At 41.8% G+C, this 11,106-nt stretch overlaps 1 protein-coding gene across 1 annotated transcript; it reads right to left on the reverse strand.

Annotated features, from left to right (window-relative positions):
- Positions 1–2,527: 2,527 nt before the first annotated feature.
- LOC115694004 (probable linoleate 9S-lipoxygenase 5) lies at positions 2,528–9,523 on the reverse strand. Its single transcript, XM_056312254.1, has 9 exons — positions 9,228–9,523; positions 6,117–6,406; positions 5,432–5,672; positions 4,965–5,303; positions 4,786–4,871; positions 4,562–4,669; positions 4,119–4,423; positions 3,760–4,023; positions 2,528–3,539 (listed from the first exon to the last, which is right to left on the reverse strand). Exons 1-9 carry the CDS (start codon positions 9,430–9,432, stop codon positions 2,786–2,788), a joined length of 2,592 nt encoding a protein of 863 aa, XP_056168229.1. The 5' UTR covers positions 9,433–9,523; the 3' UTR covers positions 2,528–2,785.
- Between the last annotated feature and the right edge of the window lie 1,583 nt (positions 9,524–11,106).

Below are 11,106 nucleotides of genomic sequence, written 5' to 3' on the forward strand. Positions count from 1 at the left end.
GTTCTTGGTTCTGGGCTGCCGTCAAGAGACCGTGGCCCAATCCTCCTCCCTCGAGATACCATTGCAGCAGTGGAAGAGGGGGCATCTGCGTTGGTCAACATCACAGCTTGACGTACGTCCTCTTGCCGGACCCGTGCGTAAGCTTGTTCCACCATAGGAAACGGTTGCATCCGTAACACATCAGCCTTAACATTATCAAGGCGATCATCAAGACCATCAAGAAAGGTGTAGACACGATCTTCTTGAAGAGCTGTGTTGTAGCGCTCAATGTCAGTAAGACACGACATGGGATTAGGGCGGCGAAAATCAATCTCCCGCCAGAGTCCTTGAAGGTCATTGTAGTACTTTTCGACAAGCCCCCTGCCTGTTTCAACCGAGCAACTCAGCGCTTCAAATCATACACCTGGGAAGCATCGGTGCCGTCAAAAAATGTGGTAGCAACCGAATCCCAAATAGTTTTTGCGGTTGGGAATCAGATAAAATTGCCAATCAACGCCGAATCCATGGAATTGATCAACCATCCTTTCACTGTCAAGTCTTCGGTTTTCCACTTCCGAAACTAAGGGTCTATAGGTAAAGGCTCTGGAAGGTCTCCGTTGATGTATCCCAACTTGTCTTTGCCAGAGATATACCTCTCCACCACTTGGGACCATAAACCATAATTGGTTCTATCTAGTTTGATTGCAATTTGTGAGGCGGATGAATCATTGTGTGATGTCGGATTTTGGGCCTGACTTTGGGTGAGGATCTGAGTCAATTTCGATGTCAGATTCTCAAGAAGTGCTTCTGTCTGATTCTGGGGAACCACTGCTCCCATAGAAGTTTGATATGCCATCGGTTCGTGTTTATGCAAGAATCAAGGACAGCAGCAGTAGTTCCACGTAGAGCTTATCCACATGGCAAAGAGATCTGGTCAGCGCAATGGTTGATGTCGCGAACGAATCTCCTTTGTCGCGGATCGATCGGTACAGCGACGATTCTAGTCCAGCGTGTCTGTGCAGCAGCGATACAAGTTGCAGCGGGTCAGGTCTGGGTTGGAACTGCGTCGATCAAATTCGACGCAGTGTCTCGTGCGATGGTCAAACCACCAAAAAATTCGAAACCTAATTTCAATATCCCCTGGAATCTTCAACAGCCTTCTTTTGTCTTTTTCCCTTTTGTTAGATTTGAGTTCTCGGGTTGTACAGGCTTCGATTTCACTTGCAGGCAATTGGCACTCTCACCTCTCTCTCGCTCTCGCGCTGCGATTTGAGTGTGAGAGGGAGGAAGCGAGCTATGGAGGGTCTCACGACGCAGAATGGGTCTTGTCGGTAACGAAGTGGCGGCGGCGGATATGGTCGATTTTAGAGTCCCTGGTTCGACTAGGCTCTGATACCTTGAAGAAACGCATGCGATTTTAGGGAAAAAAATATATGTATTTCTATCACTCTTCAATTTACAAAACTTTGTCTATATATATAGGACTCTTCCTTGTCAGGAGATAAAATAATCAAGAGACAAAATAGGAAGTAAATATTACATATTGCTAAATTAGCTCTAATTCAGAGCTCATGTCGGATCCGGCAGGTGACTTGGACGTGGGAGCCAGGTACCCGAGCATGGCCACAGAAGACTTGGGCATGAGCACCGGGGTCCTAGGCCTAGAGGGACTTGGGATAAACAGCTTAGGACCCGGGCAAAGGCATCGGGGGCCGTGCCCAAACGCTAATGTCTACTCGTATCTTCAAAAATGATTTTTGCTTTTCAAAATACGAAATTATTTTCTTGAATTTAAGTATATATTTCCATCCACTAGGAAAAAACCTCATGAATAGACTTTCCATTGGGCTCTTTTTCTTAAGCATTCAAACGTTGAAAAATATGAAAAATGTTTTCAGTAGTGCATTCTTCGCCAAACAAATGGACATTTGACGTATTTTAGGTAGCATTGGTGACTTTTAATGAAATAAAACAAGAATAGACGGAATTGGACAGCTGAGAATATAAAGGAAAGCTAACAAAATACCAGTTTTATCTACAGTGGCTTTCTTTTTTGCCCATAGTGTGGAAGTTACCTTTTCTTTATCCAGGGGTTAACACAAGGCGTTGAAATTCGAATCCTTGCTTGTTATTTCTCCACTTATTTTTGCTTAAAGTTACATCGTTAAGGATTTGACATGCTGCAAAACTCATTAGGCCTCGTCGAGGCCAATACTCATATTACACATCAACATGGAAGGCTTTCCTTTCACCTAAATGTACCGCAACTTGAAGGTCTGCTTCGAAGAATGGAAACATAAGCCGAATTCGACAATTTAAAGGTTCTAGGAGAGTGAGACAAGTATAATGATCATCAGCTTAACTGTTGAGCCTGCAGAATCAAATCATCAGATTGAGCAGGTAGTCTAGATGGTTAAGTTATGCGATTGACACAGATCAGAAAAACAGATAAACTTAATTATAGTTCATGAACTTGCAATGGAAGAAGAAATGGAACACGTTGATGGTTAATCCTGGGGTTCCTTGCTGAATTTCACGACCGGGCATATTTCCAATCCTTAACAAACGATTGTGCATGTAAAGTTTGAAACTTGTAGATAATGTCTCGTTCTTGTACAAGCAACGCTCCAGAACAATCAGTTAGCCTAGCAATAAGCAGACTGAGTTCCAAAACTTGACAAACACTTATTATGCTCCGTCTGTTTTTTGGTTATTCATATTTCATGCTTACACTATCTTTCATCCTAGAACAAAAGAATAGTTAACAACGAACAAACAAGAAAAGAACAGGTACACGTGCTAAAGTTTAGATCGAGACGCTGTTGGGAATTCCCTTGGCAGTCACTCCGCCTTCGCTGGTCGGGTAAAGCAGCATATAAGGCACCTCGACTGGCCCGACCCGGTTCCTCCACCTCTTGTCCCCGTTCATCCTTACAATCCTTTCCTCCACTTCTTCCAGCTTCTTTCCGAACCTATTGAACGCCTCCAACGGCTCATCATCCACCGTCCACTCAGGAGTGTCTCTCTGCCCAAGATACACCTCGTCGGTAGAATGCATCGACAGGATCTCTATTAGCGAAATTCCTAGAAGTGTCTGAAGCTGGGGTGTTATAGTTTTCAGGAAAGCCTTGTCAGGATTTTGCTTGAGCTCTTCAAATTCGGGAGTACCTTCTTCAGGCATATAGCGACGGCTGAGGGTGGGCCGATTCGGGAGGTACCCTGCATAAGGGTATTGCCCGAAGTTCAAGGCCGCATGGAGAGCGGACGCGACCCAGATGGTGATCGTACATGTCTCTGTTAGGTCCTTCACAGTCTGCATTTTAGGCCACCAGGGCTTGTCCTTCTTGTCGCCATGTCCCTCCTCCACGAGTTCCTTCCACCAGGATTGAAGTTCCTTGTCCTTCTGAACCGTCCCGTCGCTCTTGTAATAAAAGGAGCAGTAGTCCTCAACCCACGTCTTGATCGCGGACCAGATCTCGAGCCCGTCTACCGCGTAGGGGTAGTCCTCAATCAATAGGCGGAGGCCATGCGGGGAGTTTGCATCTTTTACAGCGACTCCCCTGAAGACAAGAATAGGTAGAATATTTTTGTCACACTCAGTCTGCCAGAATAATTCGAGTAAAACAAACAATAGCTAGATTGATGTATATCTTGGCCCGAGCCTCAGCTATTCCATATACATTTGCGCAATCTTTGTCGGCCTTGATTTTTCTTGCTTTTTGAAGGAATTTTAAATAGAAGTCTTATGGATGATATATTTGCACAGAAAAGCGAATTTACCGCTTGATGAGGTCAGCGGGAAGTGCTTGCTCGGGGAAAATCCAGTTCTTGTAGACGGCAGACGACATCTCCATGGAATACTTTGCTGGGAAAACAGTCGTCTCCAGGATTCCACCTGCATTTATCACAATCTGCCTGCCGAATGCGTTTATGTTCATCGTGTCACGGAAATGGGGATGCAAAAGCTTGTAGATTGGGTGAAGCACGCTCAGTTGTCTATTTGTCGCAATCACAAATGGTTCAATCACCGCGTGAGTATTCAACCTGCAGTAACAATCAAGAAAATTATCAATATGCAGGAAATAAATAGACTTTTTTCCCCTTCTTTAAACAGTTGAATGCTCCTTTGAAATCTTTACCAGTGGCTGATGAGTTGATGATAGCCTGAGTCGTTGACTGCCGCATAAGCTTTAGCCAGCTGCCAGATGGAACCTTCAACGCCTTGATCAGCCGGCGTGTACACCTTGCTTATTGCGCCAAACTCATCTCCCTTGGGATGTGGCAAGCTAAGATCTATTGCCAGCGGCTTCAGGGTACCATCATCCTTTAAGAAGAGGAGTGTTCGAGAAGCATACATTTTGGTGGTAGTCGTGTTTATCCGCCTCAGATACGGCATGATCGCGTCATGGTGATCCAATATGAACAATTTGTTCATCTTGATAGCCTGCATTTGTTATGCGTCATTTCAATTTGAATACACACGAACTTAAATGAGCTTGCGCCATCATCTTTTAAGCAAGTTTGAGTATATGGTCACTCTTAGTGTTGTGGAAAGCCACGATGTGAGAGGCAATGACGGTACCTGTTCGACAGTTAATCCATTCAATTGCTTCTGAATGAGCTCTTCCCTGATTGAACTGCTTTGGTTGCCATATATTTTGGGGTCTAGCTTGCTTGCCGGAGGGAATTCCTGAAATCAATAAAAAAGTTTAATCAACTAGACAACCGATGGAACTCCATTCCGCACTTCATGTTACTATTAACTGAAATAGTTTCAGCTGTAACACAAAAGATATTTTTATTTACCTCGAGACGGCGAATCACGACAGGGTTGACTCCAGCGAGCATTTCTCTACAGAATTCTACGTCAGTCCTCCAGGCAGTCTTATCCTCTGCCCAGCATGATTGCTAAACGTTAGGAAAACTTGAGCCCTTAGCCTCAAACTAATCAGATGAAAAAGGCCTCAAGGATATATGTCCATTACCTTTGATCACTTGAGGCATGGGGTACTCGAGAAGCCCTTCCCCATCAGTCCGAACAAGTTCCTTGATCATCTCCAGGGGAATGTTCTCCTTCAGACTCTCGAGCAAAGGGCTGGGAAGCTTGATACCGCCTTCGTAGAGCTTGAGCACGTCCTGGAAGGAGTCGAACTCATTGGGTGTGCTGTCGCATATAGACTCTAGCTCGGGCTTCAGTAATTGAGCCACGGCTTTTAGAGCATAAGCAAGGAAGTCAGACATCTTTAAGTGGCCAAACCGTTCGTCCCTAGGAACGTATATGTTTAGGCTCATGAGCACAGGCACCTTGCTCTCACTATTCGGATCTATCAATAACATTGCGAAAATTCAGTAAAATATACTTAAAAAGGAAGCATCTTAGTAAAAAAAAAAATGAAGCCATAATAATCTCACATCGAGTTGGAGATTCAATGAAATGAGTGCATTATCTAACCTGTCTTAGTCGGCGGTCGACCGGTCCTTCCTCTGCGAGGATAGGGATATTCAGCAGATCCTCCTAGAACAGGGCGGGCATACTTCGGGCCCTTGTCTGGATTGCCCAAATCGTTGTAGTAAGCATAGTCGTACACCCTCTCCCACTCCTGAAGCTCTCCCGTTCCATCTCCTCTCAAGTTAACTAACTCTTCCTCTCGATACTTCATTAGAGGCGCTGGAGTTTGGCTCGGAAGATATGTCTGCAATGACATGCTATCTTAGTAGAGACAACCTAAGGAACCCTGTCCGATCATGTTTCTATTTCATGTGACAGAATAGAATACAGTCCGAAACTGAAATGCCTTGGGCCAATATAAAGTGCAATTCCTAAGCGAAATGCCCCACTTCAATGAACTCGGAAAGCCTACAAGATGCTAAAACTGGCTAAAAGAAGAGTATAACATTCCTAGAAGTAAGATTCTACTACACATTATTTTTTCGGGAGGCTAGGACAGTTTGAAAAGTCACTCCTTTCAGACCAATTTTCTCCACCAGCTAATTCTTTAGAACTACTATTGTAAAACAAGAATTAAGTCTTCATACTCGGAGGCAATGTCTTTTATTTTTTCCTATCGAGACTCTGGAAGCAAATCATAAATCGCGACTATAGCTTAGCTTCATCAATCAAATTATCATGATCGAACCTTGTTAGAGAAGAAGACCCGATCCTTCTTGTACCGGTCGGCAGGGTAGACCCACGAGTTGCAGACAAAGTGGACTCGGCCCTCGCCGGGCACGTCTTCGAGCGTGATTGTCTTGAGGTAGAACTGACTGTGATGGTTGTTTTGTACGATGATCGCCCCAGGAACTCCCACTTCCTCCTCCCAATCGAAAGTGACCTTGAACGCTGAGTCCCCTGCCGTTAAGGGAGTGATGGTAGTGATCCATTCTTCCAGATATGCAGGCTTTCCCAATTTCCCCTGTAAACCGTTTTCTACAAAGTGCGAAAAAGAAATCAAATATGTCGAAACTTTCGATCTTTTCATCCTAGCGAATGAGAGTGACGTTCATCTTTAACATGGCAAACGGTCTGAATCTGATCAATGATCAACGCAAAGTCATTTGCATTTTGTTTCCAATTTTTAGTTCATCCACACTGATATTATGTTGTTCTATAATCTTCTTGCTGTCACAAGCATGGTGCAGTTTGAACAAACAAGACCTGATCTTGTGCTAAAAGCCAAAAGGAAAGAACAAGGACCCGAGCTTGTGCTCAATGAAGAGATTTTAGAAAGCTCTTCTTTGCAATACCCGGCTTAAATTTCCAATTAAAAGTAACAAATGACAGCTTATATTATTGACCAATAATCAGAAATTAACTTCAAGAACTGCTAATGTCATGCGCCATTGGTTGATTAGGTGGTGTGGTGCTAATACATGACATGAGGAAAATCACGTCATCTTTTACGATGATGTCTTTTCATTGTCGCAGTGCAACACTTGCCAAAGAGCCATTCTATGGATAACATGGACGATAAGAAAGGAGACATTTCTTTCAACTAACTCTCTTTTTTTTTTTTCTATTTCATTCGGCAAAATGACACTATAAGTGCCAAAACTTGTGTACGGAGATCACTATGGTGCCATAACTTTTTTTCGGATCACTTTGGTGCCAAGTCGGAGGAAAAACGATCACTTAAGTGTCATAAGTTTTTTTTGGATCACTTCAGTGCTAAAATTTTTGAAAAACGATCACTTAAGTGCTAAAAATTTTTAAAAACGATCATTTAAGTTATCTAGCAAACGATTACCATTAGCCTGTGTCAAGCGAGGGCGGCCCTCGCTGGAGTCCGGCGGCGAAGGAAAGAGGGAAAAGAAAAAGAAAAGAAAAAGGAAAAAAGAAAGAAAAAAAGGGAAAAAAAATTAAATGTAAAGGACGAAAATGCCCTTCAGCCAGCAAAGTGAGGCCCTTTTTTTAGACTAATATAGCCACTTCGGACTCTTATTTGAAACAAGGTTCACTTCGGGCCCTTATTTAAGATAATGTCTACTTCGGGACCTTATTTGAGAAAACGATGATACTTCATGTCCTTATTTGGAATTTTTATCTAGTTTTCTAGGTTTTTGTTCTTGTCATTGCTTTTTTGTTCGATCATGATGGTCATGATGTGCTTTCGTTCCTAGTCGATGCTTAGGGTAATTTTGGGATCGATTTCTGTTTTTTTATGTCTTTTGGGGATTTGGAAGCTATTTCAATTACTGCTCTCTGGCTCTTTTCATGTTTGATTGCTTCGTGCGACTTACATTGCCATTCGCAGTGATAAAGGTAAAGAATAACTTTTGAAGAAGAACTAATCTACTTGTTCGCCATGCTTAAAGATACTTCAAGTTTGTAAAGCCACACATGGGTTATCAATATGACGACAAGATACAGAGGAGGAAAAAAAAAACTGAAAACCTGACCCGGACCTATTCGACCCGACATGGGTTTTCGAGTCATACCCGTTTCGGGTCGGGTAAGCGAGAACAAGCGCCTCCTATGGTTTCGGGTCGAGTCGGGTAGCGTGGAAACCCGACCCGACCCATTGACAACCCTAATCCTACTGCTATGGGACGGGAAGACTTTACTTTTGTTGATTTTTTTTAATTTGGACTGGATTGAGGAAAACAATTCATAATTCCGATTTAATTTCATCCACTTCTTCCAAAACATGAAAAAAGATGGACACATATTTTACTTGAGCTTACTAACGTTGCTTGAATATAATATATATCTTGAGCTTACAAATGTTGCTTGAATATAATATATATCTATGTATATATTGTATGTTAATTAAAAATAAGACTAAAGTTTTTACCAAAGGAGGAGAGAGAATAAGTAAAAGCGCCAGATCAAAAAACTCGGGCCCTCCTTCCGACCAAAAGAAAAACTCGGGCCCAAATGGTGAACGTTAAGACCAAGTCAAAATATTTAACGTAGTTTGAACGTTCTACTTTTTCGGTTCGGTTTTTATTTCCTTCTCGGATTATTAATTTTCAGAAATTAATGTAGTTTTGTTTTATTTAGAAAATAGAAGTTTGATTAAAAAACTCTCTCATATATAAGAGAATCCAACCCAGAAGGTAAACACATTGATGCCAATACTGAAGCTACGGAGAGCTCAATGGTCCAACGATATGAATATGAAGAATTTGTCAAAAAATAATGTGCATAGTAGAGTCATCCTATCGACAAACATACGGAAATTAAGTTTGACCAATCATAATTTAGATAATGAAAAATTCTAATCTTTCGTAAGTCCATCAAGATTCCACAAGTTCTCTAAAATTGCACAAAAAAGATCAACTTCAGAAGATAATTTCAGTATTGAATTTGATAAATTAGGTTCATTGGATCACATGCGTGGTCAAATTCCGAATCTTGCATGCGACGCAAGAATATCGTGCCACAGAACCAAAAAGCTTATTCAAATTGCAGAGCTATACTCTTGTCAATAATACGCCGCAAGTAAAGTAGAGATGCACATGTTCCGCTTTCTTGAAATCTAATCAAGAAGTTGCTTTCTTATAATAGAACGCCGAAACACAAGCGATTCACTTCGACATCCGAGCTAAGTGGAATACTACCATTATTATCTTTTCTTTTGTGTGGAAGAAGGTCGCTTATCATGATGACGAACAGTTTAATTTGTTGCCATTCATCAGATTTTGTCAACAGAAGTGCACAGCACTGTATAGTACCAAGAAAAGCCATTGAAGAACTTGTTTTAGAAGGGGACGACAAGAAGATAGCGTGGAAGAGGCTCATGACTCACCGGGATCGCCGTGGACGGCGCTCACGAGTTGCAAAGAGACCTTCTGACCCAACAGCTCATGGACGCGGTCGAGGACCGACGCGTTGAAGTCGTTGAAGTCCAAGACGTTCTTCTTCATCAGCACCACGGTCCCCTTGACCTTCTTGGACCCGCCCGCCTCGCGGCCGCAGAAGGCTTGCAGTATCCCAAGAAACACCTTTTCCATTCCGGAGAATTGATTGGACCTTTTTTGCGAAGTTGATAGGATGAAAGGAAGAGAAGGATGAGCAATGAAAAGAATGAAGAAGGGTGTGCGTTGCGATGGAGGTATTTAAAAGGAAAAGTTCGACGCTACGGCATCACCAAGAAGCTTCGCTTGTTTACGGGAGACTTGGAATTTCTTTCCTTTTCCTTTTTCCTTTTCCTTTTGGATGACTCGTCGCCTCATTGGCCGACCTTGACCCTTATTATTTGGAGGTCATTCTTAGGAGGAAATGTTTGATTTGTAAAGCAAAAGAAGTTAATTAGTATCTTTGAAACTAAGTTTTCTCATTTGATTGCATGATTAGTATATCAGGCACTCGTTAAATAATATTTTTAATAGATTTTTCCTCTTCTTCTTCGTTTTTAAATGAGGAGGGAAATTGCATTGCTTTTGGTTGAATTGATAGACGAAATCTTGAGGAGATGGCACGCTACTCCAGGCGCTGATGACCATGCACGATACAGATGAGCCTAGGCTTTGAAGTTCATTATTTAACTAATGCAAAGGAAGAGTACGACCATCAAGATTTCACTATTTAATGATGGCTACCAAAGACCCGTTTAGAAGAGACGACCCGCAAAGTCTGGGTGATGATGATTAAGGGACTAATGAAGTGCTAAGCACGCGGCTTTGAATCTGGTGGCATGCCGTAATCCTTGGTTGAGATCATCCGAAATGACCAAGCGAGACCCGAACCTACGTTTCTTGGAAGACCCGTCTCATTGGGAGCTTAGCATTGGATCCACAGAGAGAGAGAGAGAGGGGATGACAAAAGGCTTGAAAGCTTGACAAATCGTACCAATGTCACTTTTGGTAAAGTTACATTTATCTTCCATCTCGAGGTACAGAGATACTTTGAAGGTGGTGATGCATTTTCTTACTAAATGCATCCCTTTGAATGATAGCAAATTAGACAATTCGGTGATCCCTTGATATAATATCACATATCGAGTGAGATTATCATGAATTTCAATGTCGTCCCATATAAATCTCTCAAGATTCTTACATTTAACTTATTTTTATGAGGAAAAAGAAGAAAAAAAAAAGAGAGATAGATTACCAAATCATCGCTTCAATGTATTCCTCTCATCTATGTAGTTATTTCATTTATTTTCTTCACCTAAGTCTTTATTTCGTCTTTGGGTGCACTTCTGATACCACTTAAACAAATTTAACTAAGCTACATCCAACGTTGTCGTAGTCATTTCCAATCTTTCCTTACTCGCCAACATTAGACAACCCTCAATGGATAAGGTGGTACTGAATAGAGCCGTTTGATTGATGCAGTTTTATGCTTTTAGTGTTTGTTTTGAAATCAAAATGGTGGTGGTCGAATTCACCAAAAATAATTCCTACTCTCTAAATCACAAATAAATTGTACTTAGGGTGAGCAGAGTCGAATCCACAGAGACTGACAAATTGTTAATTCTTTGAAAACCAAGTAAAAGATAAAAGCGAAATTAAAAAGGGGGTTTTATGCAGAATATACTTAAATAAAATAAGCAAACAGAAATTAAAGAAAATCAGATTATGCGATATCTAGCAAAGGTAATCTCATTCAAGTTCGGAAGTTGATCATTGAGTCAAATGAATAATCTCAAACACTACAATAGACTGGTTATGGTTGTTGAAACG

The sequence above is a fragment of the Syzygium oleosum genome, unplaced genomic scaffold (assembly GCF_021117445.2).
Source record: "Syzygium oleosum isolate NSW1041296 unplaced genomic scaffold, Sole_v2.1 Sole_v2.06, whole genome shotgun sequence".
NCBI classification, from domain to species: Eukaryota; Viridiplantae; Streptophyta; class Magnoliopsida; order Myrtales; family Myrtaceae; genus Syzygium; species Syzygium oleosum.

What these genes read in the sequence shown, in the direction of transcription:
- LOC115694004 (XM_056312254.1), bottom strand. Translation starts at nt 9,432, where the DNA reads ATGGAAAAGGTGTTTCTTGGGATACTGCAAGCCTTCTGCGGCCGCGAG. An exon ending in ATGGATTAACTGTCGAACAG is followed by an intron (nt 4,424 to 4,561) that starts GTACCGTCATTG and finishes TAACAAATGCAG; the next exon opens with GCTATCAAGATGAACAAATT. An exon ending in CATCAACTCATCAGCCACTG is followed by an intron (nt 4,024 to 4,118) that starts GTAAAGATTTCA and finishes TTGTTACTGCAG; the next exon opens with GTTGAATACTCACGCGGTGA.